This window comes from Daphnia carinata, chromosome 1 (genome assembly GCF_022539665.2).
Source record: "Daphnia carinata strain CSIRO-1 chromosome 1, CSIRO_AGI_Dcar_HiC_V3, whole genome shotgun sequence".
Taxonomy (NCBI): domain Eukaryota; kingdom Metazoa; phylum Arthropoda; class Branchiopoda; order Diplostraca; family Daphniidae; genus Daphnia; species Daphnia carinata.
Genome location: NC_081331.1, coordinates 6086961 through 6112594, shown reverse-complemented (window position 1 = coordinate 6112594; position 25634 = coordinate 6086961). Strand labels below are relative to the sequence as shown.

Here is a 25634-nt window from a genome sequence, read left to right as displayed (position 1 = left end):
GGATATTTGTTGTTTATGTCCACAGCTCCACTGTCATGGCGTCTTGCTAGTAATTGTCTTTCGTCTTGGAAAGCCAACGCCCAAAACCACAAAAATTTCTTACAATGTTGGTAGCTTATTACAACGGTTAGCAGTTTCAGTGAAAACATTTATATTCTGAAAGTGATACAACCGTCAGAATGCGAAAATGCGGGATAACTCTTCAGTTGATGGCCAGAAGCTGGTCAATAGCGGTGTCCCCTTAACACTAATCGTAGTTGTATTGTTATATGTTTTGGGGCATTCTCTTGTTAAAGGAAACGCAGAATTCTCAAAAGCAAATATTGATCTACAGGCCGCATCCCTTTGCCCAGCTACATGCACATGCACAGAGCAAAAGCTAAAGCTATTGGAAGGTGGTGTGGAGCAAGACATCAGTCCGAATAATCATGAAGAAGTTATTGAAAATCTCAATGTAAAAAGCAAGACAAAGCCTGAAATACTCAAGAGTGGAATTAAAGTACAGTGCCAGAATCCTGCCTTTATAGTATCTGTGAAGAAATTAAACCTACAGGCGCTGCTGGTTGAAAATGTTGTTCAATACGATCTTTCTGGAAACAGCCTTACAAGGTTATCAAGTGAAGATTTTGCAAATGGTAATTACTTAATGCTTCAGAAACTGATTCTCAAGAACAATCAAATTGAAGAAATTGCAGCTGAAACTTTATCATCATTGAAGAATCTCAAATATTTAGACCTCAGCAACAATCAATTGACAAATTTCTCCAGTGCAATAATTGAAAACTTAAAGAGCTTAGACAGAGTGAAACTGAATGGAAATCCTCTTAAATGTGACTGTCGACTCAGCACACTTCTCACTTATGTGTCATCACACAAAATCAGGCTCCAAGGAACATGTGCAGAGCCACCTCGACTGAAAGACCGTTCATTGACCAGACTTGTTGTAGAAGAACTAGCTTGCCCTCCTGAAGATCCAGTTGGCGTTGAAATCAGGCCGAATACGAACCAATTGGTATTCGAAGGTGATCCATTGAAATTGACATGTAAGTTTAAGGCTGGTCGAGCTGTTGCTCCCAACTGGCTCCATCGAAATACCAATAACCAAACAGCCACGGTTTTGCCTGGTGGAGCTGTTGAATTAACTACCAGCAGCCGTGGGACGGAACAAGGAACAGAAACCGAAAGTCAGCTCCTCATCCGCCACTTACTTCCCCGGCATGGTGGTACTTGGTCCTGTTCTTGGGGTGGCAGGACGGCGTCAGTAGAAGTAACAGTTTTGTCCCTCACAACACCTACTTGTTCCAGTCAGGTAACCACTTCCAACAAAGGGCGTTACAGCTGGCAACGCACCATGGCCAACCTTAAGATCGCCTTGCCATGTCAAGCCAATCCGAATTTACAGGCTTTCAGATTGTGTGGAGCGCTTGGAAACTGGGAAGAACCAGACCTAAATTCTTGCTTCTATCTTAGCGAAGTGACTAAGGTGCTGGAACAGTTTGCTAAAACAAATTTAACCTTCAGCAAAACTTCTGCGTTGGAAAGTGCGCGCAGGTTAAAATCCTACTTAACAGACGTTATGAGTTTGACTGATCCACATGAAGCCATCTTCGTCACGCAAACGCTCCACAACTATCTGGAGGCTAGCACGAAACATCCAGAACTGTTACCCATAATTATGGATATCTACTCAATTCTGATTACTCAAGATTCGCAGCTATTGACTGACTCACGTCATGGCCTTGTTATGATTATCCAACAGGCACCGTTGAAATCGTCTGAATTTCAATACCGATCTTCAAGTTTAGTCATTGAAAAGTGTGGAATCATAGGGAAGTCGCTCAGTGCCGGAACTTGTACATGGAAACGGATGCCTGAAATCGCTGGCAGCAAACCAGATTCGCCAAAAGCCAAAAATCGGAGCCGTTATCACGCCAGTTGCGGACAAAATACCACTGGCCCAGGAACTATTGAAGCTTCAGTACGGATCCCTTTGATTTCAGAAGGGACTTTTTCAGAACAGAGCATCATACTTTCACTAGTACTCAGCACTAACGCATTCGTCAGCGCCAAAATGAAGCCACTTGCCACTCCGGTATTGGGGATTACCTCTGGCCCTGTCACCAACTTGATCAATCGGACGACACCCTTTGTCATGACGATGCGTCTAAGTCGAGCAATTGGTCCCTCTGACCGTCTAGTCGGAGCCAGGTGGAACCAGTATACAGACCAGTGGAGTCCAGATCAATGCCAAACTCTGAAATCATCAGGGTTAATGTCGGAAGGAGATTCGGTGACGTTCCAGTGTTGCTGTGGTTTCGGCTTCTTTGCCGCATTCACCACCCAAGACGATGAAAATGAACAAGATATGGTGGAACAGGTGACAACGAGGAGTGGTACCAGCAATACTGCTGGTGGCGCATTCTATCCTGGACAACTACATCTCCTACCGTCCCCAGTCTACGTTGGAAGTGTTATTGGATTACTGTGCCATCTGACAGCCTGTCTCTGCTATCTTATTCATCGAAGGCAACTAAAGATGACCCAACCGACTAGGCATTCATTAATCAATACCTGGATATCAGTGTCGTTGTTAATGATTGCTTTCACATTGGGTGTCCGCCCAATCCTTGGCAAACTGTCTTGCCAGATTGCTGGGCTATTGCTCCACTATTTGACTCTAAGCTCTCTACTTTGGATGGTGGTGAACGCATCCAGCCTATACAAACACATAACGAAGTCGTCCCGGAATGTAGATCCTGAAACGAACTCGTCGCTCATGGAAGAAGCTATGGCCGTTGGTCATGATTCACCGCCAAAACCTGCCTTGCGCTTTTACTTAATTGGATGGGGAATCCCACTTATTGTTGTGGTACGATTTCTTGTTTCGTGAAATTTTAGTTGATAATCCAGTAATGCCATTATTGGTTCTATTTATTATAGTTAACTCATTTTCTCATTCATTCGTTTAAGAAAAAAACTTATTTATGTTTTTAGGGAATCGCGGGTGCTATCCATCTAGAGCAATATTATGGCTCTAGGATATGTTTCTTGGCTTGGACTCCAAGTTTGGGGGCAGTAGGACTTCCTTCTGCTATTTTGATATTGCTTATCCTCACTTTCCATCTCTTGACCTGGTGCTTCCTGAGACATACCTCTCGTCTAGCAGCTATTCATCAAAAACAGTTGGCGTCACAAATTGCGACGGCAGAGCCAAGTGTAATGGCATCAGCAACTGCCACACAGACGGAAGCAAATAAAGATTTGGGCATATGTGGGCGGATACCGAAAGAGAAGAAGACCTGTGGACTTCAAGGAGGTTACGTTCCACTGGCAGTTGATGGTGACGTTACCAGCTGTCCATCTAATGTAACGAATCAAGTAACGGAAACAAGCGATTTAGCTTCGCTATCCAGTGATCATGAGCGAATCGCTCTGTTGATCCAACGTGGCGAGGCGGAAGGGGCTATGTCAGCCAACGGAAGCATAGCTCTTCATTCCGGCCGAAGTGAAAGCGAGCGTCCTCTGCTAATCGTTACCTCATCAGCTGCGTCGAGCAGTGACGATCGGTTGGAGGATGGCGCAAAGACTGATGTTGACGAACAAGGCCACAGCAATCCACTCATGGCTTCTTTTACTGATGACGGTGATAGTAAGAAACGAGAATGTGCCATGAGTGTCGCACCTTCTATGCTTGAAACCGGAGAAAATGCCGTAAGAAAATTATATTGTTTTTTGTTTTCCAGCAGGGCGACACGTTTAATGTTTTTATGCGCTTTTTATTAAAGGTTTTTCATTTACCTGTTCAACCTAGTATTACCACGCCAATCACGGAAGATGCGGATGAAAAGAGCACTTTGAGTCAGCTGCGCGGACAGTTCGTCTTCCTTGTTCTTTTCTGTCTTACATGGCTCTCTGGATTGTGTATTGTGGGGCGTCCTCTCCGTGGTGTTCTGCCCCACTATGACGAGCTTGTCTCTAGCTTATGCTACGCATTTTTCAGTGCAGCCACCGGACTGCACGCTGTGCTTTTTCATCTTTTAACTAGGAAGGATGTTTGCGCATCCTGCTTCGAGCCGCATATCAAGGAGAATTTAGAATCTATGGTAACAGCTCCTGCCACTGGCACCAACAGTCATACAGATCTATCCACTCATCATCAGCAGCAGCATCACCACCACCACCAACAACAACAACAACAACAACAACAGCGGCATCATCATAATCATAATCCACCGCAGGTGGTTCACCAACCGGTGCCTTACACAGCTCCGTTGCATCATCCCGAAGTTTCAGAAGAGGTAGATCGTGGAACGGAAAGAGCAACGTTGGGACAAACCCACATTATCGATCCAGCCCTTGCGGAAGCTATGAATGTCACGATCATGGACCCTTCCATGGTGGTAAATTCGTTTTACGATCCCCGTCAGAGTAAGACAGCTCGCCGTTTTTTCCAGAAGCAAAAATTGCTCCAACAGATGCAAAACAATCAACTTAATCGGCATCATCATCATCACCACCACCATCATCATCGACACTCGCGTCATTCATCTGGCCATTCGATCAACAACGCCCACTCATACCGATCCCATTCATCACATTCACCTATTACGGAAGAAGCTTTGTTGAACGCCAGCACTTCGACCAAGGCTAAAGTGAGCAATGTCAACATTCACGTCGAGATGGGCGCTTATGATTGGCATGAGCTCCAGTCTCGACTATCAGACAACTCCTGGGGTAAAAGCGGAAAACATATGCTACCGCCGACGAAAACGGAGAATGGAGCCTCGCACAAGCCTTCTAGGACGGAAGCATCTCTTCACGATGAAGCTGATGTCAATGTCAGCGAAGAACAATTCGAATCTCAACCTACTTCAAATAGCCGGTCGGCCGTCAAGACAGATAAAACAAAGAGAAAACGACACGTCATTTATCATCAGCGGATCCCCAAAAAATCGAAACTCGAGGAACAAATGGTCGTGATGGCCGAAATGGGAACTCAGGTAGAAGGTGAGGCGACAGCAGAACCACAAGAAGACACAGCTCGACGAAATCCTTCCGCTGAAAAACCTGTTTACGTCTTCGTTGACACCGAGTGTCGCGAACGCTCTACTGCCCATGACGGATCAAACGACGAAGCCATGAAGACTCTAACTTCGACCAAGAACAAGAAAATTACAGATGAATCTATGGACGAAGGCGCCTATCAGAAAAGAGAAACTAGCGTCTGATGTTTAATTTTTTTTTTCAGATTTCGATTTTTTTTTTCTTTTTATTTATTATTATTATTATTTTTTTGGCATTACGATCGACTGTTACTCCGTTTGGTTCTACGCTGTACATATAACCAACAGTATTGTCCTTTTCGACGCTTTACCTCTTAACCTTTTTGCCCATCGAATTTTTATATTTAATAAAACCGACGGAAATTCTTTGAAATTCTTGCATTTTGCACAACATGACAAAAACTTGATCATAATTTTTTCCCTGATGGTTTATATTCCTCGTCGCCATCATCCGTCCCTCCATCGTCACCAGATGAATCTTCATCATCTCCGGATTCTTCCAGATTATTATCATCCAACTGCAGGTCTTCTTCTTCGCTATATTCGTCGTCTTCGCCCTCGTCCAATGTTTGTTCTTGTATTTTACTTTTCTTTTTTCTATTTTTCTCCGGTTTCAGATCTAGGAAATATGGTAAATTATGATCGTGAAACTTCTCAATAACATTTTTGTTTCTTTCTTACGTGCAAAACTGTCACTTATATAGTTGTTCAGAATCCGACGACATTCATCCTCGAAATGTGGCGGATACCAGCCGTACCGTTCATCGCAGCTTTCCGCCACAGTTGAAGTTGAAAGAAGTTCTTCAATTTCTGGAACATGCAGGTCAAGGTACTAGTTCAAAGAGAACCATGAAATTGTACTTTACTCACAAAGTTTTGTCCCACAGCAATTTATTACCTGGTAAAACATTTGCCTGCATTGTGGAATCATACCCGGTCGGTAAACGTACGAGTTTTCACCTTTTTTCTCCACCGCGTTTGTTGAAGTGGAGGGGATATCAGCAGTTTGTCGTATAGATGATGTTTTCGTACGCATCGTGCTGACGTACTTATGCGGCTGATTGTACTTTGAATAGCTGCGTTTGGGAACGACTTTATTTCTGTAGTTCTGGCTGATGCGGAAATCGAGTATTTGGTAAGTCCTTTTCCAATTACAAACAATAATAGTATAACTAACTCCAGTATTTTAAACCACTATGATAAATCCATACCTAGCTTCAGGGTCTTGGCGCGGGTCATAGCCTATACGGACCCAAGCATTCCTCCACGGGCCGGTCGTGAAATAATAAGCGGCAGATGCCAAGATGAAACGAAGCGAATTTTTGTCGACACCGGCAACATGGTACGTAAGGGCAGCTTTCGTCCAGACAGGTCTTTCTTCAAACATCTTGGAATACCCACAGTCAATTATGGTATTTAACTTAGACATTTCCATTCCGTATACCTTTTTGATCAAGGCTAAGTCATCGGGCATTATAAAACGAACGGTTAAGTTACAAAGAGCCATGTCACGCGGCTTTGTTGGTGCGGGCCCTCCACTGTAATCAAGGAATATCGTTTGCATGGCTCGTTTCTTTCGCAGACGACCAATTACATTGCCGTCGTATTGCATTCCTAACGCGTTCGTGGTGTCTTTCCTAAAATGGTAATCCTAATAGGTTAAAGTTAATAGTGAGCTGGTTTTAAAAGACAGGATTCTAAATTTTCCACTAACAACTGGCAAGTCCATCCGAGAAAATACAGGTGGAGACATGAACACAGGGGCAGATTCCTCCAACCATTCGAGGGTTTCTAACTTTTGTGGAACAACAAGCTCAAGAATTGAAACAAACTTGTCAGTAAGCTCCTTCCTTGTGGTATCAGTATTTGCCACCATTGGTAGGTATTGAAAATCACATAGACCTATGGTTAAATATCGATAAATAGATAACACCATAGAAACACAGATTGTTAGCCAAATAAGTCGCTACCTAGGAATCTGTAGGTTTTTCTGATGACACCCTCAAGTTTTGTTTGGTATGTGACTTCTTCTTTTTTGGTTATTCTATTTTTTTTAGTTGTTTTTATGATTTTAAATAGTAAGTTTGAAGTTTGGACCTGTTCCCCATGAGTGGGTTTGCAGAATGGGTCATCTGGTCTAAACCTCAATTCAATTCTTGAAAAGAAATTATAAATATTACGAAAACTGCCGAAAAAGATTCATGAGTACATAATACTTTCTATTTTCCTTTGAATGAACTGCTGACATCATTCCAAGTCCACCCATGGTCCTGAATGCTTCATTGTCGTTTACCACCCGGCCTGGGTATTCGACAGAAACAATAGTGCGTTTCAGTTTCGAAACATCTAATTCCGGAGATTGCTGACGGGGATTCTGCTCTCGAGTTCTTTCAAGCATTTTTTGTACGGAAAATAATTGGTATTAACAATGTAATCCAGCAAAATTTTCGGCTCTCCAGGTCTTGCGATTCGAATTTTCATTTACGTGTCGACTGCTGGTATTATTGTTTTCTGAGGTCTGCAACCTGCATAACATGCGGCCATTGCTGCCATACATTTATTCGCTCCACTTATTTTGGATTGTTATTATTTATGTTAATTATTTTGTCGTGTTTATTTTAAAACACAATTATTTAACGAAAAAGGTGAACCATTTGGAATTCTATAAAAATTACACGGTTTACAAAGAATGTAACGCTGATTTGTATGGCAATCCGTTTTACCCCCCCCCAAAAAAAAAAAATCGCCAAAAAAAAAAAATCACACTTTTTTCTTTTTTTCCGACACGTAGCCATCTACCGCTCAGACTCGTTATTACTGGCATGTAGGCAATTTCAGCCCATTGGATGCCATTCGCAGTTAGTTGAGTAGCGTGGATGGAGAATAACGTGTGGCTGGAGAAAAATATGTTAAAATGGATAAGATAATAAAAGATAAGGATGGTAAGTACAAAGATTATTATATTAGTTTTCAATTATTAATTATTGTTTTTTTAGCTCTAATTATGAACCTGCAGGCTCAATTATTGTTCGTAATCAGTCCATGCAGCGATGGAACTGAACAATTGTGGGACCGTACTTGGGCTGAAAATGGGTGTGGTATGGAAACCCAGAAATGGCACGAGTTCAACATAAAACATGAATTAGGTACTTTTCGGTTTTTTGTCTATCGAAAAAGTATTAATAATGCTATTATTTTGCATTCACAGAATTTTAGCGGGGGATCAAGTCAAGTCTGGAAGTGTTACAGGATGGAAGAGTGAGCCTACAGTTGAAAAACACTGAAAGTGCATTACCATTAAGATATGAGGTAAAGTAATAGAGTATGCAAATTGTCTAATGAGAAGTACCATCTTGTGTGAATGAATCCTGTGTAACAGCAATCCTTTATAGTTCTGTCACAGCTAGAAGCCTCAAATAATTCTGGTTCTCTTGCTAAAGAACAATTTGTCCCTTACCTTCAGAGTGTTGGTGAAGCTGGTTACTTAAAATGGCCCTAAAGATGTTTTAATTTTGCTGCTATTGCAGAGATGAACATCATACATGGACTCTTTAGGTATGAAAGGATTTTTCTTCAAATAATTTTGAATTTCTGATGAAGAATTTCTCCTCCTTTTTGCCAACCAGGTCTTATCTACCAAAAAAAATTTTATCCAATAGGAAAGGATTTTCATGTACTGGGAACACAACTATCAACAATGCAACATTCTACAGGTGCTAGTTTATCATTCAAGAGCCTTATACAATGAAGTTAATCTGCAATTTGTATGTCCTTTCCCAAGCTTCCAACAGAAGTTGAATCTATGAGTCATGTAAGTTCCATGATCAACAATTGATGTGTTTAACGGTGTTGTTTTTCTTTTCTCAATATAGGTTAATAGTAACATTGGATCTGAAAAGATTCTTGGTTGGGGCAAGACACTGAATAAATTGTATTGATTGGATGGATGACATGACATTGCTATACTTAATTCGGATTCCCCATACGGTATTTGATATTTAAAAAATTGAAGTGCATATCTGGGCTCCCTTCTTTTCTGAAGCCCCGTTTCCCCTTGACTCATAATAAGCCCGTAGGGGGTCATGCCCCTACTGTACGGTATATATAAAAACAACATATACCGAGGTTTGGAGGGCTCTGGCCGGAAAGGGGACGTGGGGTGCCGCTTCGTCCGATGATGTGTTCACGGAGGGTGACGTGGCTGCCCACAAATCCGAACTAAAGGTTAATCGCTCCTGTAAAAATGTTCCAAATCTTCAGCTCTTCTTCCGGCTTCTCTTAGCCAATCACCGGGTAATCTCCCCGGTGGGTCAACAAGGCAGTGTCTCCCCCTGCCTGGGTTGACGGCAACTTTTGAAAGGGCTATTGTGCCTTTTTAAAGTTGCAAAAATAATTGTAATGTGCAGAGAATTGTCAATAAATTTTTTTTTATAAAATGTTTTTTGCCAAAATTTTTTCTTTCATTGTCTGTGTTCGCTTTGTTCACACATTACATTTATCAACTTTTTTTTTATTTAGCTTGCTTAATTCACCTTTATTGTTTTTGCCACCGTTGTATCGCTTATCTGTTAGTATTCAATTAGTATTTATTACACTTTTTGAATTCATGAACTTAGACAAGGAACAACGTGTATTACCTGGATATTTTCTGAAGTAATTTTATACTTGTATATTGTTTTAGTGGTATGGGAATCGATCCCCAGACATTCAGCGTGCAACGCCGATACTCTAACATTGAGCCACAAGATATATCTAAATTTGCTATTATCGCATATCATATGTTATAGTCTAGGATGTTTATGTAGTCTTTCACAAGTATATATTTATCTTTTTATAGCTTTCATAAGGTTCATAGCTCTGTGGTAGAGCATTCAGCTGCGGTGACTGTTTCCCTGGGTTCAAACCTTGGTAGATGTATAAAGAACTACGTTTCAATTTTATTCAAAGTGTAAATGCAAGTCCGCAAGTGACTAGAAAAAAGCTAACCTGACATCATATGATTCATGGCTCATTGGTAGAGCATCGGCGCGGTATGCCGAACATCCAGGGTTCGATCCCTGGATAATAATTGAATGCTTACAGATAAACGATAAACCAAGGGAAACAATGCTTACCATCAAAGGTGGCATAAAAAATAAAGGTGAATTAAGCAAGCTAAATAAAAAAAAAGTTGATAAATGTAATGTGTGAACGAAGCGAACACAGACAATGAAAGAAAAAATTTTGGCAAAAAACATTTTATAAAAAAAAATTTATTGACAATTCTCTGCACATTACAATTATTTTTGCAACTTTAAAAAGGCACAATAGCCCTTTCAAAAGTTGCCGTCAACCCAGGCAGGGGGAGACACTGCCTTGTTGACCCACCGGGGAGATTACCCGGTGATTGGCTAAGAGAAGCCGGAAGAAGAGCTGAAGATTTGGAACATTTTTACAGGAGCGATTAACCTTTAGTTCGGATTTGTGGGCAGCCACGTCACCCTCCGTGAACACATCATCGGACGAAGCGGCACCCCACGTCCCCTTTCCGGCCAGAGCCCTCCAAACCTCGGTATATGTTGTTTTTATATATACCGTACAGTAGGGGCATGACCCCCTACGGGCTTATTATGAGTCAAGGGGAAACGGGGCTTCAGAAAAGAAGGGAGCCCAGATATGCACTTCAATTTTTTAAATATCAAATACCGTATGGGGAATCCGAATTAAGTATAGCAATGTCATGTCATCCATCCAATCAATACAATTTATTCAGTGTCTTGCCCCAACCAAGAATCTTTTCAGATCCAATGTTACTATTAACCTATATTGAGGAAAGAAAAACAACACCATTAAACATATCAATTGTTTATCATGTAAGTTACATGACTCATAGATTCAACTTCTGTTGGAAGCTTGGGAAAGGACATACAAATTGCAGATTAACATCATTGTATAAGGCTCTTGAATGATAAACTAGCACCTGTAGAATGTTGCATTGTTGATAGTTGTGTTCCCAGTACATGAAAATCCTTTCCTATTGGATAAATTTTTTTGGGTAGATAGAAGTACCCAGCTTCACCAACACTCTGAACGTAAAGGACAAGTTGTTCTTTAGCAAGAGAAGCAGCTCATACCTTAATGGTAATGCACTTTCAGTGTTTTTCAACTGTAGGCTGACTCTTCCATCCTGTAACACTTCCAGACTTGACTTGATCCCCTGCTAAAATTCTGTGAATACAAAATAATAGCATTAAAAAAACTTTTTCGATAGACAAAAAACCGAAAAGAACCTAATCCATGTTTTATGTTTAACTTGTGCCATATCTCGGTTTCAGTACCACACCCAAATTTCGGCCCAAATACGGTCCCACAATTGTTCAATTCCTTCGCTGCATGGACTTATTACTGACGATTCTTTTAGTGCAGCACTAGCAGAATTTAAATTTAACACACTGTCAGGTGGTGGACTGAATAACTAAACAATAAATAATTGTTTGTTAAAATTCTATACTTATTTTGAATTCTTATTTGAAAAGTTTAGGTACCTGCCTGTGTTCGCCTAATGCCAACTCATCCTAATGTTCAGTTAGGGAAGAGTTTTGAAAAACCTCTTTCACTGTTTGGAAACTGTTCCGTTCCAATTTGTTTTTTCCCCCTAGCTGAGCTTGTAGACTCAAAATTTGAGCTACAAAACACAAATGAATAAAAGCAAATAAATAGAATCATTACGTATTAGGCCTTACCATCCTTAGCTTTGCTGTTATCTAATATTTTGTGTTGTTCCAATAATTGGGCCTGCAGCTTCATAATTTGATCTAATAAACAATAATTAATAATTGAAAACCAATATAACAATCTTTATACTTACCATCCTTTTGTTGTATTATCTTATCCATTTTTCATTTGTTCCTCCAGCCACGCGTTATTCTCCATCCACGCTACTGAACTAACTGCGAATGGCATCCAATGGACTGAAATTGCCTACGCCAGTAATAACGAGTCTGAGCGGTAGATGGCTACGTGTCGGAAAAAAAGAAAAAAGTGCGATTTTTTTTTTCCCGACATTTTTTTTTTTATGTAAAACGGATTGCCATATGCCATAGGCTTATAGCTTTTTAGAAAAACGAAAAAAACGGGAGAGAAGTTAAGCCCGACAAGAAAAAGTCGGGCTTACCGACTTTTTCATTTTATTTCAAAAATCAAGATATAGCTATAACAATACATGAATTTGATTCGAAATTAAATGAAAATCATAAATATGTCGTAAATTTTTTTCCCGTCGTAACCGTTTTTAAAATGCATTGAATACTTGTGATGTATCGCGCTAGCGCTGGTGCGTACCGGCGCGGCGCTAACGTTGTGTTGAATATGCGCTGTATTTAAAAAACGATTGATTTGACGCGAAAACAATCCATTCTATCGAAAGCACCATATAATTTTACTTGTTCTGTGTGATTTTTATCGGATTCCAAGAGTTTTTCTTTTTTTCGGATTTTGACAAAAGTGGGAAGGCACTCTCACTTTTTCATTTTTGGCCAATTTTCAAATTTGGCTTAAGATACATGACTTCGATTCAGCATTGAACGCTACTCACAGAAATCAAGTTTTTTTACCCAATTAGTCTTATAATTTTAAATTAAACGTCAAAAACACCGTCAGAATTTTTTCGGGCTTATTTTGTCGGGCTTATTTTCAGTTATGGTTAAATTTTTAATTTGGCTACAAATACATCATGTCGATTGGGAATTGAATGACAATTGCGAAAATTAAGTTTATTCTCCCATTAACGTTATATTTATTCAAAAAAAGGTGAAAAGCATAACATAAAGATGGTGCGCCTACAGCACATTGTTTCCGTTTATTTCAAAAACGGCTCGTTTTACGAAAAAAAATCGATTCGTCAGAAGCAGCGTTGGATACTGATTGTGCCGTATTATTTTTGTTCAATTTTCCGTACGCCTTAGCACGCTAGTACGCGACAGCGCTAGCGTGATGCAGTACAAATATTCGGTGTATTTCCAAAACTGTTGATTTAATGAAATAAAACACAATTTCCCCCGGAATCAGCGTTCATGGTTAGTCTCATCTGTATTGCGCCTGTAAAAAAATAAGTTTCACAAGCCGTATGGTCTTAGACTGAAGTCGTTGGCTTCACGTGGTCTACTTTTAAAAACAGTTCGTTCCCTGGTTTTACCCCAACGATTGCCTTTTCGTGCCACACTGGCAACTAGATTGATTAATTGGCGAGAGCTTTCTGAATTTGTCGAATAGTGGGCTAGTGATTCGTTATGTCAATCAGCACCTGAGCTATATGTTATAGTTCTAGCGCCAGCTTGCAATGTTAGGTTCTCCAAACATATCAAATTTCTAAGACAACTAAAAGCGAAGACGGTTATCTCACACGAAATATTCCTGCAAGCAACAATGTTAATGTCCGACGTTGCTGTTTACCGGTTGGCTTTATTAAAACAATCGGTGGTGGTGACTTCTTGAGACTCATTTTGTCTTACTTTTAGGAATGACCTTTGGTCAAATGCACAGAGTGGCATCATTGAATCCTTCTTGCTGTTGGCTCCTCAAACACGGTATATATTGTCGATAAAACGCCCATAATTAAAGCGTAAACGGTGATATTGTTTAGTGATTCTGGTAACTATGAGCGCAGTAACTTAAAGGAGGATATAGAAATCAAAACAACCGAAGATCTTCTAAAGATCACAACCACTGCAGGCTACGGTCCACTGTGTACTCGATCGAATAAAACTTGTCCAATTTTTTCTTTACTGGACATTTGCTGTGGGTAGTAAACCATTAAAAGTCTTCAGCGGTGGAAATATTACTGACGTCCGACGTAGTTCACTCAAATCGTGAATGAAATCAACTTCTTTGCCATTTTCAGCCAAGAAACGTAATTTAGTTTTGTGATCCTCTTCCAGACTATGTTCCTCGTTTTTCTTGCTGTTGCCAATAACCTGCGAATCATACAAAATTGTAAAGGAAAAACATGCAAAGGATATAGCTTCAGCAACTTGCCTGCATGGACAACTTCCTTCGTTCAGAACATTTTAACGCTAAGCCATACTGCTCGAAGAAAGAACGAATTTCATCCAGGCCCACTAATGGCAATTGTTCTATCTATATAAAAGACAACAAAATTATACATTTTCTAAAAAGCGTGGAATAACCCTTATAAGAAATATACCTCTTGTTGCAAACGATCAAATAGATACTCCTCGCTTAGGATTTCATTCCAATTGCGTGATACCTCTTCGTCAAGCGACACATCCGGGACCTGCTTTAGTTTTATCAGAGATTGCACTCGAGTTTGTAATTCATTCTCTGTCATAGCCTTCAAGTTGAGGTTGAATTGGTTCAAAAACGCCTCTATCCTTTCATCCACATGTGAAGCACTATAAGGAAATAAATAGGTTGAAATCACTGCATGTTACGGTACATTGGTTCAACCGAGCATTACGTAACACTGAAAAAAAAACAATCGATAAACAACAAATATCAATGACGAAAACTATCGGCTAGGGCTATAGTGCTCTGTCCGATCGATAAGGCTCTGCTCTCAAGGATACGAGTATCTTGACCTTGGCCTCGAAACTACTTTGCTGTGTGTTACAATCAGGGACGGTTGGACTAGTTCCCGTCAGCCCAGTAAGCTTCTCCCAGTGTCTTTGACCTACAGACGGATCTTCCCCCCATGGCCTAGTCACCGTGAATCCCTCCGCCAACTCGATCTTTGAAGGCTGGCCTTGAAGTGGAGCTGAGCCTGACCCATATCAGCCCCGACTCCTTGCCACCCCTCGACTGTAGAGTTTGACGGCCAAACAATGCCCTTGAATTGATTCAATCCTTTGCCGTACATGTCGCTCTCAGTCAGCCTATAGGTTTACTATTTCACGCTGCACGATATATGCACCGGCAGTGTTCCCGTATTGCAACTAACAGGGCGACTACATCGGTCAACGAACTTTTTGCCGGGATGGAGCACAAAACAATGTTCATGAGCTGCGCAAAAGCTATAAAAGTTTACGCAAGTTGTTCTAAACACGACTCTTTAAAGATAAGTAAAAATGATACCTGAACTTGTCTGCTTGAAAATCGACGGTAACTGAGAATCCCAAAACTCCAAAAGTGTTCCGAAGTGTAGCATACACATTATATCCTAATTGTTCACGAGTCCGTAGAATATCGAAAACAGGCTCTTCCATAAGATTCTGTTCAAGGATTTACAAAAATTGAACGGTTATTATTATGAAACATGAAAATATTAAATTATAGATGCTGTAATGGAAAAGATTTTAAAGCTACATACGACGAGAATCTCCATAACTGCAGTCTGGCGCATATTTGTTGGTCCTACTTGATAGTAGTTTACAGCTACCGAATTGGAATCAGATGGATGGAAACTTGCAATTCGGCAGTATTTATTTCCTAACGGTACTTGGCATATTCTGATAGGAGGCAATGTATGATCGTCCAATGGTCCTTTTTCTTGCAACTTCCTCTTGAAATCAAGCGCCACTTCCAATGCTTGTTCTTTAGAATAATTTCCTTGAACAAGACACTTCAAATCGAAGCTCTCCTTTAGTTGCGTCGAAAAGAGCTTCAGGTCGTTTAAGGTTAGACTCTTCACTGCTTCCAACTTTTCCAATACCGACCAATGAGTTGTGTGTAGTAAGGCAAGGCGTGCATCCCTAATAACAAACGGGCATTAGAAAATAATTTCCGCTAAAATAAACCACAAAATTATTTAGAGTATTTACGTAACGAGTTTAGTAGGCTTGATACAAAAGTTCCGGTACGCTTTTTCTTGTTGCCCCCGTAATGCATCGAAAACCTCCACTACAACGTTCTGTTCAAACTTTACAAACTGCTCTACAACTGCAGTGATTAACAACTAAAATTTAAATGAAATGAATATGGGTAAATTTTAATTGCGGAAAGGCTGCAATTTTCAATGTATGTAGTTAAGCTCACATGAAGTTTGTGGTTGAATCCAGACACTTTTATGACTAGACCTCTGTCATAGTGATGAATGGCCAATTCTAACTGGGCTACTAGTGCATCATACACTCTTTCCATTAACTGATGTTTAAGCATTTTGGCTAACAGCTCAAATAGAACCGCACTGAAGAGAAACAAAATTAATTAAGTAATTATGCCTAACAAAATTTCTCTGAATTCTCTTACTTTCGAGCACAATCGACAGCTATGGGTGTCACCAGGTAAAAGTTCAAAACTGCTTTTGGGACGCGGAATTTGCTGTCAGGGCGATACCATAAGGAGAAGCCACTCTCAGAGCAGTCAACCTTGGCTGGAACAGAACTTGCGATAGTGGCTGAAGGGGGTTCAAGAAGCGAAAAATCTGAAGCCAAGAATGGATTTGGATCGGGAATTGCAAACGGTGATTCATCTTCTACTATCTTGGACCACTTCTGCTTCCATTCCTCCGGAATGGCTGGAATAATAGATTCATTGGATTATTAAGTAAGTAAAATGGTTAAATGATTTACCTTTGGCTTCATAGCGGGTTTGAAACCATGGTTCAACCTGGTTACAGATGTTCGAGCTTTCGAAATCTTTAGATAATATCATAATATTAACGTTATCCATCAGAAGGGCGTTTATGCATTTCGAAATGACCTAAAAGATGAATGCATGTAGAATTATTATAGAATAAAGAAGGTTACCATGGAAGCCACACTACTCACATCAGGATAATAATCAAATACGAGATTGTCTCCAGTAATATAATCGATAGGAGAATATTTATGCATGTGTTCGCTTAAGGATTCCACGTTTTCAACTGGAGGGCTATCTTCTGTATAACGGAAACTAAGATCTTCAATTGATTGAATCTCGCGCCATATGCGTTCATCAGGCCCTCGAATCTTTAACATGTTTATGTACTGGAAAACGGCACCGATAACCTGTTCGATCTCCGCCATGCCTCGTTCAGTCAAACTTATGTTGATGCTAAATAATGCGTAGGTAGAGTTGTGATCTGAACCACTTTCATCATTTCCACTTGCCAAGTCCAAAGCCCATACTCTTTTGAAAACGAGAACATATAAAATAAGAAGAGTTTCAGTAAACAGACGAACGTGAAGTAAGTTGTGAATTCTTACTTTTGCCTTAAATATGCCAACAAGCTGCCTCGGCCTTCGTGCCCGATCAGCCAAGAGATATAACCCAATGGCTTGACGCGATAATGCTCCAATTGAGAAGGTAAAGCCCATGACAAACACAGCTAAGTTTAAAAAACAAACAATATTAAAATTACATCGACAGCATTTACCAGACTTTACAAACCTGGTGTACATCCTTCACTGGGACTATTTTGATTACTCGCTTGAAACGGGGTGTATCAAAAGGAAAACCCAATTCTTTAAAGCTCGGTGGAGTGGCAGGTTGGTCACTGACTGAGGGGATTCCTTGAAAGATAGATGTTGCCCATTCGTCTAGCTGATTCAAATCATGCTTTGATTGCAACACTAAGGTCATTCGATCGGCAGTGTAATGTTCTTGCCAGAACAATCGAAGTCGCCGATTTAGTTCCACGCCATCTGGATCTCCAGCCAAACTTAATGTAGACGAATTTCCCCAGGTAAAGTTTGTCATTGGATGTCCGTCTTTGGCTAGACTAGCAAATAATTGCTGCTTTCGACAGGAGTCTGAAGGTAAAGCCATCTGGAACTCTGGAATATCAATATGAGAAGACAAATTTCAAAGGAAAAACGTCAAAACCATATTACCACTGTCAATAGCCTCTTTTTCGCGGTTCATGCTCTCTGGTAAAAGTAAAGGCGATGCGAAAAATTCAGCAAATATTTCAAGAGCTTCATGGAAGAAACGCTGATGAATCTCAAATTCAAAAGTGGTGGTTTCGTAATCAGTTGATGCGTTAGAACTTCCTCCATACGTCTGCCAACACATACAAAAACTCTTTGCATGTGCAGATCAACTCAAGTTAGTGAAAAAATATGTATACCTTAAGGAATTCGTCAAAGGCATTTTCAATGGGATATTTTTTTGAGCCCATGAAAACCATATGTTCAAGAAAATGGGCCAAACCGGGCAAATCAGGGGGATCAGAAAAACTACCAATATTAACGCATAGCGCAGCAGCTGCCATACGCTCGCCATCTTTGCTTAGCTGCTTTGATTTTCGCACCAAACCATTATCGTGACCATTAGATTCCGTTGAATCTGGATCCGCTTCAGACTCTTCGTCCGTTTCACTCTCACTACCATCTTCTTCTTCACCGCACTCATCATTTTCACCTTCTTCGTCACTCCCCTCTGCTTCGGACTCTTCTTCCTCTGCTGAACTGTATGCCATGTTATCAACTCCTTTTGATGAATCAAGATCAGGCTCAGTTTCACTGATATTAGGATCAGAAATGAGTAAAACTCTCATTCCATTAGGCAGTTGCAGTGTCCTGAGAAGAAATGGCCATTCTTAATAAGCCTGACAGCAATAAATTTTTAAATGTTAAATAAATTAGTATTGTGCCAACCTGTATTCTTTCTTGTCATTTTGTGATTTCACAGGGTTGGCTAAGTAAACAACTTTTCCTAAGCATAATTTTTTTTCTCCGTCAGCTTTGTCCATTATGACTGGGTTTGGGATAAAATCAGCAAATTTTCGTTTTTTTTGCACCAAGGGAACTGTGGGAAGTGATACTTTAGAAATCCGTGGATTCTTCACTTTCCTCTTGCCTGAACTAGCCGACATGCAGGAAAATTTTATGGGTAGGGTGAATCTTTGAATAAGAAGAGAATAATAATTTCTTTGCATAGAGAGCTTTATCCACTAGGGAAAAGCTTTTCCACCTGCAAAAATAAACAATAAATTTTCTTCCCAGTTTCATAACAAAGCATTTATGAACAAACCTTCCGGCGAAATTGATCCCACGATCAGAAACCGTACTCGTTTCTAAATTTATAAGTCCCGTATTTTGGGGGGGTTTGACACGCAAGAACTATACCATTCAACAAACTGAACTATGTTGGAACGAAACAAGACTATAAGGATGAAACTTTTTTGAAGCTGTTGCACTGGCAGGTAGGTACAACAGCAAAGCAATATAAAGTTAATTGGCTAAGAACATAACCATCTACAATTTTACTTTTGAAAACAACTTAAGATCGTCTGCAGAACACGTGACGTAGAAAAAACTAAGCAGCATTGTGGAATATTCGTAACCTACGAAAACAAAACGTAGAAATGTTTGGCAAATATGGCCATATTAAAATAAATTTTAAAAAAATATTTCATTGCAGTGTAATTTTTTTAATTTTATAGATCTCATACTTGAAATCATTTCATCGCGATCACGGTATACGGTAATCGCAAATAAAAAGATGTCGGCGCCCAGTTCAAAAATAAACAAAAATGTTTTGCCCTCTGGATTTTTTCAGTTCATGCTATACAATCGTGCAATTTTGGTTGTTGTCCAAGTACGTAATATAATCAATCCCACTTTATACACCAGTTGATAACGTATTTATCACATTAGGTTATTTTTAACCATCTAATACCTGATCATCAGTCAGATGGATTCCAATCACCCTACAAGCATTTCACAGTCAATTCCAGCATGTTAGATACAGTTGTGGAATTCACGTTAGGTGGATTTTCACGCTGGGATGGACAGTATTTTATTCATATTTCAACCTTAGGTTACACCCATGAAAACTGTCTTGCATTCTTCCCTGCCTACCCTATTCTTTTACGTTTCCTAGCTATTTGCCTTTCTCCTTTTAGTCTCTACACACTCAGTGACTGGAATATTACTTTACTTAGCAGTCTTCTCATCAACATTCTCTGTTTTACGATAGCTTCCAAATATTTGTACTTGATCACAGTCAAGTTGTTTAGCAACCCATATTTTGCCTTTCGAACATGGGAGCTTTTCTGTTTTTCCCCAGCAACAATTTTTTTTCTAGCCCCCTACTCTGAATCCCTCTTTAGTGCACTCACATTCGGTGGTATCTACTACTGCTTGGAGTACAAGTTTCTTCTGGCTAGCATCTTTTTTTCTGTTTCCACTTTAACTAGATCCAATGGTCTTGTAAACTTAGGATTTTTGCTGTTTTTTGTGGCTAAAGTTGCATTTCAAACCAAATGGAAAAACCTGCCGGTTTTAATTGCAAAATTTGTATTATCAGTGATTATCACTGTTGTTCCATTTCTCTGTTATCAGTATTATGCTTTTAGACTGTTCTGTTTCCACAATTCTCATAATCTCCCTGAAGTCATTCATCGACACCTGGTAGACGGGAATTTTACTGTTCGCGGGGAAAAAATACCAGTGTGGTGTCACAAAAGTATCCCTCTTTCGTATTCATACATCCAATCCCATTATTGGAATGTAGGATTCTTACGATATTTTGAGTGGAAACAAGTACCAAACTTTCTTCTGGCCTTTCCCGTTCTATTGCTTGTTGTTCTCTATGCACTATTCTACGTTAGAGAAAACCTCGACATTCTATTTGGTTACAATCCATTCAAAAATGGTCATTCGCCATTTCATCCCATTTTTCGTCGAGATGCTGGAGTTTTCGCAGCTCATTCCATCTTTCTGGGTCTTTTTACGTTTTTCTTTGCTCACGTCCAGGTAACCGTTAACACTGAAATGTGAATGAAAGACTCCCATTAATTCTTGTACGCTTCTTAGATCTCAACTCGTTTAATCGGCTCTTCATCTCCAGCATTCTACTGGATAATGTGTTGGCTAATGGATGATAAACGCGAAAAACCACAAAGGCCCAACAATCGCACTCCTATGGAACAATTAAGTCTGTTGCGCGAGCAAGACCTTTCAGTTTCGGGAAAATGTGTACGTTTCTATTGTTTGTCGTATGTAATCGCTGGTACTACTATGTTTGTCAATCACCTACCTTGGACTTAAAGCAACATACACATGAATGTACATGGATGCATATATCAGCAATGTGGGATGTACATGAAAATGTAAATATAGCTATCTAATAGTAAAGATTCCTGTCACGACTTAGGTTAGTTGCACGCGTTTAGGATATTACACATCATTAAGAAGGGTAATAGTAAATAGGTACCAGTAGACGAATTGCCATGAACGTCCTTTACCAATCAGTAATATCCACGACAATAACCAACGCTTCCTAAAACAGATGCTTAACATGACACCGACAAGACTGGACGTTGACGACTCTCCTTCAGCGTATTAGCAAAAGTCTAAAACAAAACAGAAAGTTATCATTAAAATCTATTGAGCTTAAATTTTTTTACAAAAGATGGTACAAGATAGTCAGCTTAAAAATTATTGGCCAGATGAATCGCTGATGAGGTGGAAAGAACCAAATCGAGTGTAGGCAGTCGGATTGTTGGAGATTCCATTCGTGATCGCGGTTTACGACGTCGTTTAGCAATGGATCGCTCTAAATCCACGCGTACGAATGACCGCAGATATGGGAGCACATCGGCTGAATGACTGCGATGATTTAGTAAAACGTTTCTTGGTACTGAGCAATGTAGTAGAACGCGATTCGCAGTTTTCGTCACGTGGTTGTGTCTAGATTGCAAATAATAAATTCTTATAGGGAAAGCAAAACATAGAGAAGACGTAGCAAACGAATGATAAGCATACCGTAAATCCGACAGTGAGCTCTCAATAGATGTTCGCGCCATGTCGCCCAGGTCTTTCTCCATCAATTGACTACAGCGGTCCGTCATAAGCTGTTGAATTTCATGCAGTAAACAGGCGTCATTCCACGATACATCATCTCTCACGAGACAAGAATTGAACAGTTCTTTTCCTGCGCGTAAATCCATGCAGCGTGCGAGATGTGTCAAATCTCCATGCCATCCTTTCGTCTTTGATAATGGCTCCTCGTCGACTTCTATTGTTTCTTCAACTGCGTCGGGTTCAACAAGGCTATCGTTCGACAGGATTCGTGAGAATCTTTTCTTCGCCTTACTGTCGGTCATGAGGATGGCTTCGGAATCAGCATCGTAAGTGAACCGTAAAGACCTCGGGGCAGCGGCATAGGGCCATTCACCGAATGTCTCGATAAGGGGGAGTTCTATAAGCTGAACTGGGATTGTGTCTGATGAATCGCTGGAACTCCCCCAACTCCGTCCGCCATTACTACTGGCGCCTTCTTCGTCATTCTTCAGCTGCAGTTGGCTAAAGTTCAACTTTAGCCGCAAAGGATGAGACTGGAGGAGAAACTGTAACTTGAGCAAAAGCGAACGAAGATCGAGGTTCATTACACCTCGGCTTCCTACCCAATTTTCCAGTGCCTTCCATTCCAAAGGATAGCCTTCTGCTAGGCACACACTCCACAAATAACCGCCTGTCAAATCACATTGAAAAATCGTTTCCAACTTTTTCGATTAGGTACAAGAAAAGAAGAACTTACAGGCGGTTGCTGGTTCTGGGCTCAAGAAGTAAAAAATGTCAAAATAGCTTTTGATTTTGTCCTGAATCTGTGTCAAAGCACGCTCATCGGTCGTACCGAGCGTTAGGATTATTGGCCGCTTGCTGGTCTGGATCAATGTTGTAAGAGCGCTATAGAAAGATTCATCTTCCGATTCAAAAACAATATCGACCTGAGATTGCACGTAAAGTTACTAACAGTAAAAATTATGGCTACTGTAAATTACGGCGTTATTACATCTTCAAAAAGTACTAGCGACAAAGCTGTTTTAGTTTCTGGGCGGCTAGCTTTTACTGCAGATTTACCACCACCAAAGAAGAGTTTGTCCATGCTGTTCGTAATGGCATTACTATTATTGTTAAGCGAATGCGATTGGGTAGCCTCGTGAAGGTGGGAAAGGACGGTTTTGCCGTTTCTTCTCGAGGATGCATTTACTTCCAAAACATTGTAGCCTAATTCTTCGGCCAGGGCGTAAATCGTGGCCGTCTTGCCGCACCCGGCAGGCCCTACCAAGAGAATACAGTTGCAGACCTACGAGGAGAAAAAATACGATCGATGAATTATCGACGGAAAGGGCCTGTTTTTTATTTACCTGCTCTTCTGGATTCCAGCTTGCATTTGATGATTCTTCAACCACAACTTCTTCCGAATCCGTGCAATCTGAAGATATCCTTTTTCTCTTTCCCACTTTTTTGTCCTTCTTTTTGGGCAACGTGGTAATTTCTTCACCCGCTCTCGATTTCCATTGATTTAGCCAATTTTTTATTTGTATCGAAGACCCACGATTGTTGGTTAAGATGTCGTTTGAATGCTTGGGAGCATAGGCATCCGTCCATGGCAAGTGTTGGCTCCCATCGTCTTCCTTGTTTGTTCTAGGAAGTAAAGTTCGCAAAGTACGAAAAAAAGGAAAGGATAAAGAATAGTCTTCTTTCAGACGAGTAATCCAGTCTTTGCAATAACGCCACTCGAGGTAAGATGCTTGTTTGAGGGATATCGATCGATAGGACGACGACCTGATATCGACGTTTGACGAGTTTAAGTTCGATGAAAACCCAGTGGGTCGATTGATCTTAGAGTGTGGATGGCTTTTCCGCAATAGACGCGATAACTGATCTGGATACGGAAGTCGCCATGGTCGAGAGCCGGACTGAGTTACGTGACTAATTTTAGGAAAGATTTCCACTGGACGCTGCTCCAGGGCTGTGAAGACGGCGGTTTGCTGTTTCAGCACTTCTGGTACCCCACTGAAAAGGAATTCTTGCTTTGCTTTCTTGACAGCTCGTGCTTCCTCTTCCCATTTCTTCTTTAAGAAAATAGGAGCAATATCTTCAGCTATGATCTCTAAATCATCAGCGACTTCTTTCATTTTCTTTTCTCCCTTTTTACGTTTTTTCAGGGGTACGTTTTTGCACTCGACCTCTGCAGGTTCATTCTGTGTACGCACTGGTCTGACACGTACCCTCGTACTGCGTCTAGGTCCTTCTTGCATCTTACAATCTTCGACGTCATCTAAGAGAAAAACAAAACAAAAAAAGCATGTCAATCTAGTTAATGATAGCTGCAAACATTTTTACGATTCTCTATGGAATGCTCAGAGATCAAAGTATTAAACTTCATTACAGTCTACTTCTCTAGGAAGGCCTCTCAGAGCTTCACTCTCATCATTGCAAAAAGAAAAAAAAACAATTTTACTTTCTAGCAGACTTGGTGTCATTATTACCATCCGAGACCTTAACATTGCTAGAAAGACAAATTTTCATTTTCCATTCTGCTTTGGGTGTTGGAAGTTGTGGTTCTAAAAGTTGAATGGCATCCATGAATTCAGGACTGGGACTTGATTCTGTTGTTACCAACTCTTCTGACGAGATGAGTTCTATTGTGTCAGCTATGGCACTGGGAATGCCAAGCTTTCGTTTCTTTTTCTTCTGTACTTTCTTGGTAGTGTGAATTTTACTGCCTTTTTTGGAAGGAGATCCATGAACTTGGGCTTCCACAGTCATGACACAAGGCTTTGACTTTTTTGTAGACTTGTTTGTAGCAGCTTCCCTGTCAACTCGAGAGAAGTATTTGGTGATGGAATTTCCAGCCTGAGTAGTTCGAGGAAGAAATAAGGAATCATTATCGAAGTCGTCATCGTCTTCATCATCGACGACGACGGGCCTAACTTTTCCCGTACGAGAACGCTTAGTAACACTCTTTGCACTAGTCTCAGGCAAGTCTCCCGGGATGCCATCACAACTCATCATTTCAGTTGGCTTTGTGGCATGTGGACTGAAATAATGCATCAAATTACGATTGGACATGGCGTACTAAACTGAAAAATCGATTATGCGACTAGTTAACAAGGAATTTCATGATGGAGAAAACAATAAAAGGCCACGATAAAGGCTAACAAGGCGTACAATGGCCTAGAAAAAATCAACACAGGAGTTCGCCATTTTTCCCGCTCTCCGAACCCTGTTGTCAATTTTCTTCTAAAACTTGCCAGCGGCCAGTAGGAAACGTTTTTCTCGACATTTTTCATCTACTTCTACTCGTTTATTTCTTTTGGTTGGCAAAAACAACAAAAAGGTTGGTTAGAAATGCGTAGGGTATTTATCCTCCTGCTTCAACACAAAGATGGATTCATGAATTGTAAATTCTAACGTTTACGTTCTACATGTTTTGGTGATTGTTTATAGTTAGTCATGAAATCATAAGAAAGAGGTAATTGCACTGCGAGACCTTCGAACTTTTCATGGTCATTTCATGGTCCACGGCAAATTCAACTTCAAGGTAGCAGAGGTACCAAAACGAAAAGTCCTTCAATCCAAACGACATGAAACCATAAATTTCCATTTTCCATTACAAAGGTTTACGATAGGAACCACCAAAAACGCCTCGAAAGAAAAGAACATAAACTGCTAGCTGTGGATGATTCTAAAATTGTTCTTTTCCATTTGATCAAAGGAAAAAAAAAACAAAGAAGGCTTCGATATGAAGGAATTGACGGAACGCAGACTTTCATCATCCGAGATAAAGGCGTGAAAAACATTTTCTACAATGGAGCTTTTCTTCAGATCTTTTTTGCATTTTTTTTTTTTCAAAATCATCAATCACTCAAGACATCAACGCCTATACTTGAACGAACGTCGTGAAGAATAGTTGAGAAAT

The 25634-nt window shown here is 40.3% G+C and overlaps 6 protein-coding genes and 2 long non-coding RNA genes across 8 annotated transcripts in view; 4 read left to right on the top strand and 4 right to left on the bottom strand.

Moving 5' to 3' along the window:
• Positions 1–35: 35 nt before the first annotated feature.
• Positions 36–5432, top strand: LOC130691119 (adhesion G protein-coupled receptor A3-like). Its single transcript, XM_057514024.2, has 3 exons — positions 36–2869; positions 2995–3711; positions 3786–5432. Exons 1-3 carry the CDS (start codon positions 188–190, stop codon positions 5226–5228), a joined length of 4842 nt encoding a protein of 1613 aa, XP_057370007.1. The 5' UTR covers positions 36–187; the 3' UTR covers positions 5229–5432.
• Positions 5427–7548, bottom strand: LOC130691133 (general transcription factor 3C polypeptide 5-like). Its single transcript, XM_057514039.2, has 8 exons — positions 7280–7548; positions 7034–7218; positions 6778–6965; positions 6508–6714; positions 6275–6450; positions 5962–6205; positions 5745–5895; positions 5427–5682 (listed from the first exon to the last, which is right to left on the bottom strand). Exons 1-8 carry the CDS (start codon positions 7459–7461, stop codon positions 5471–5473), a joined length of 1545 nt encoding a protein of 514 aa, XP_057370022.1. The 5' UTR covers positions 7462–7548; the 3' UTR covers positions 5427–5470.
• A 363-nt stretch (positions 7549–7911) lies between these two features.
• LOC130691187 (uncharacterized) lies at positions 7912–8372 on the top strand. Its single transcript, XR_009001151.2, has 3 exons — positions 7912–8005; positions 8060–8209; positions 8272–8372. It is a non-coding gene; the product is annotated as an uncharacterized LOC130691187 (long non-coding RNA).
• Positions 8373–9276: 904 nt separating this feature from the next.
• LOC130691166 (uncharacterized) overlaps positions 9277–25634 on the top strand; it is a 78788-nt gene continuing 62430 nt past the window's right edge. The window contains exon 1 of the mRNA XM_057514077.2: positions 9277–9287. The gene's annotated coding sequence lies outside the window, so the exon portion shown is untranslated. The remainder of the gene's footprint in view (positions 9288–25634) is intronic.
• LOC130691189 (uncharacterized) lies at positions 11050–11982 on the bottom strand. The gene is made up of 4 exons (XR_009001153.2): positions 11911–11982; positions 11786–11857; positions 11588–11727; positions 11050–11517 (listed from the first exon to the last, which is right to left on the bottom strand). It is a non-coding gene; the product is annotated as an uncharacterized LOC130691189 (long non-coding RNA).
• LOC130691122 (nardilysin-like) lies at positions 13664–19165 on the bottom strand. Its single transcript, XM_057514026.2, has 16 exons — positions 18951–19165; positions 18575–18890; positions 18046–18496; positions 17810–17978; positions 17367–17752; positions 17183–17304; positions 16766–17105; positions 16568–16697; positions 16245–16512; positions 16032–16182; positions 15818–15951; positions 15367–15748; positions 15132–15268; positions 14245–14452; positions 14076–14177; positions 13664–14014 (listed from the first exon to the last, which is right to left on the bottom strand). Exons 2-16 carry the CDS (start codon positions 18853–18855, stop codon positions 13823–13825), a joined length of 3453 nt encoding a protein of 1150 aa, XP_057370009.1. The 5' UTR covers positions 18856–18890; positions 18951–19165; the 3' UTR covers positions 13664–13822.
• LOC130691136 (GPI mannosyltransferase 2-like) lies at positions 19367–20972 on the top strand. The gene is made up of 3 exons (XM_057514042.2): positions 19367–19517; positions 19577–20677; positions 20738–20972. The coding sequence occupies exons 1-3, from the start codon at positions 19422–19424 to the stop codon at positions 20969–20971; spliced, it is 1431 nt and encodes a 476-aa protein (XP_057370025.1). The 5' UTR covers positions 19367–19421; the 3' UTR covers position 20972.
• LOC130691124 (enhanced level of genomic instability 1-like) lies at positions 21305–24887 on the bottom strand. The gene is made up of 6 exons (XM_057514029.2): positions 24202–24887; positions 23074–23990; positions 22719–23012; positions 22464–22653; positions 21689–22397; positions 21305–21613 (listed from the first exon to the last, which is right to left on the bottom strand). The coding sequence occupies exons 1-6, from the start codon at positions 24782–24784 to the stop codon at positions 21355–21357; spliced, it is 2952 nt and encodes a 983-aa protein (XP_057370012.1). The 5' UTR covers positions 24785–24887; the 3' UTR covers positions 21305–21354.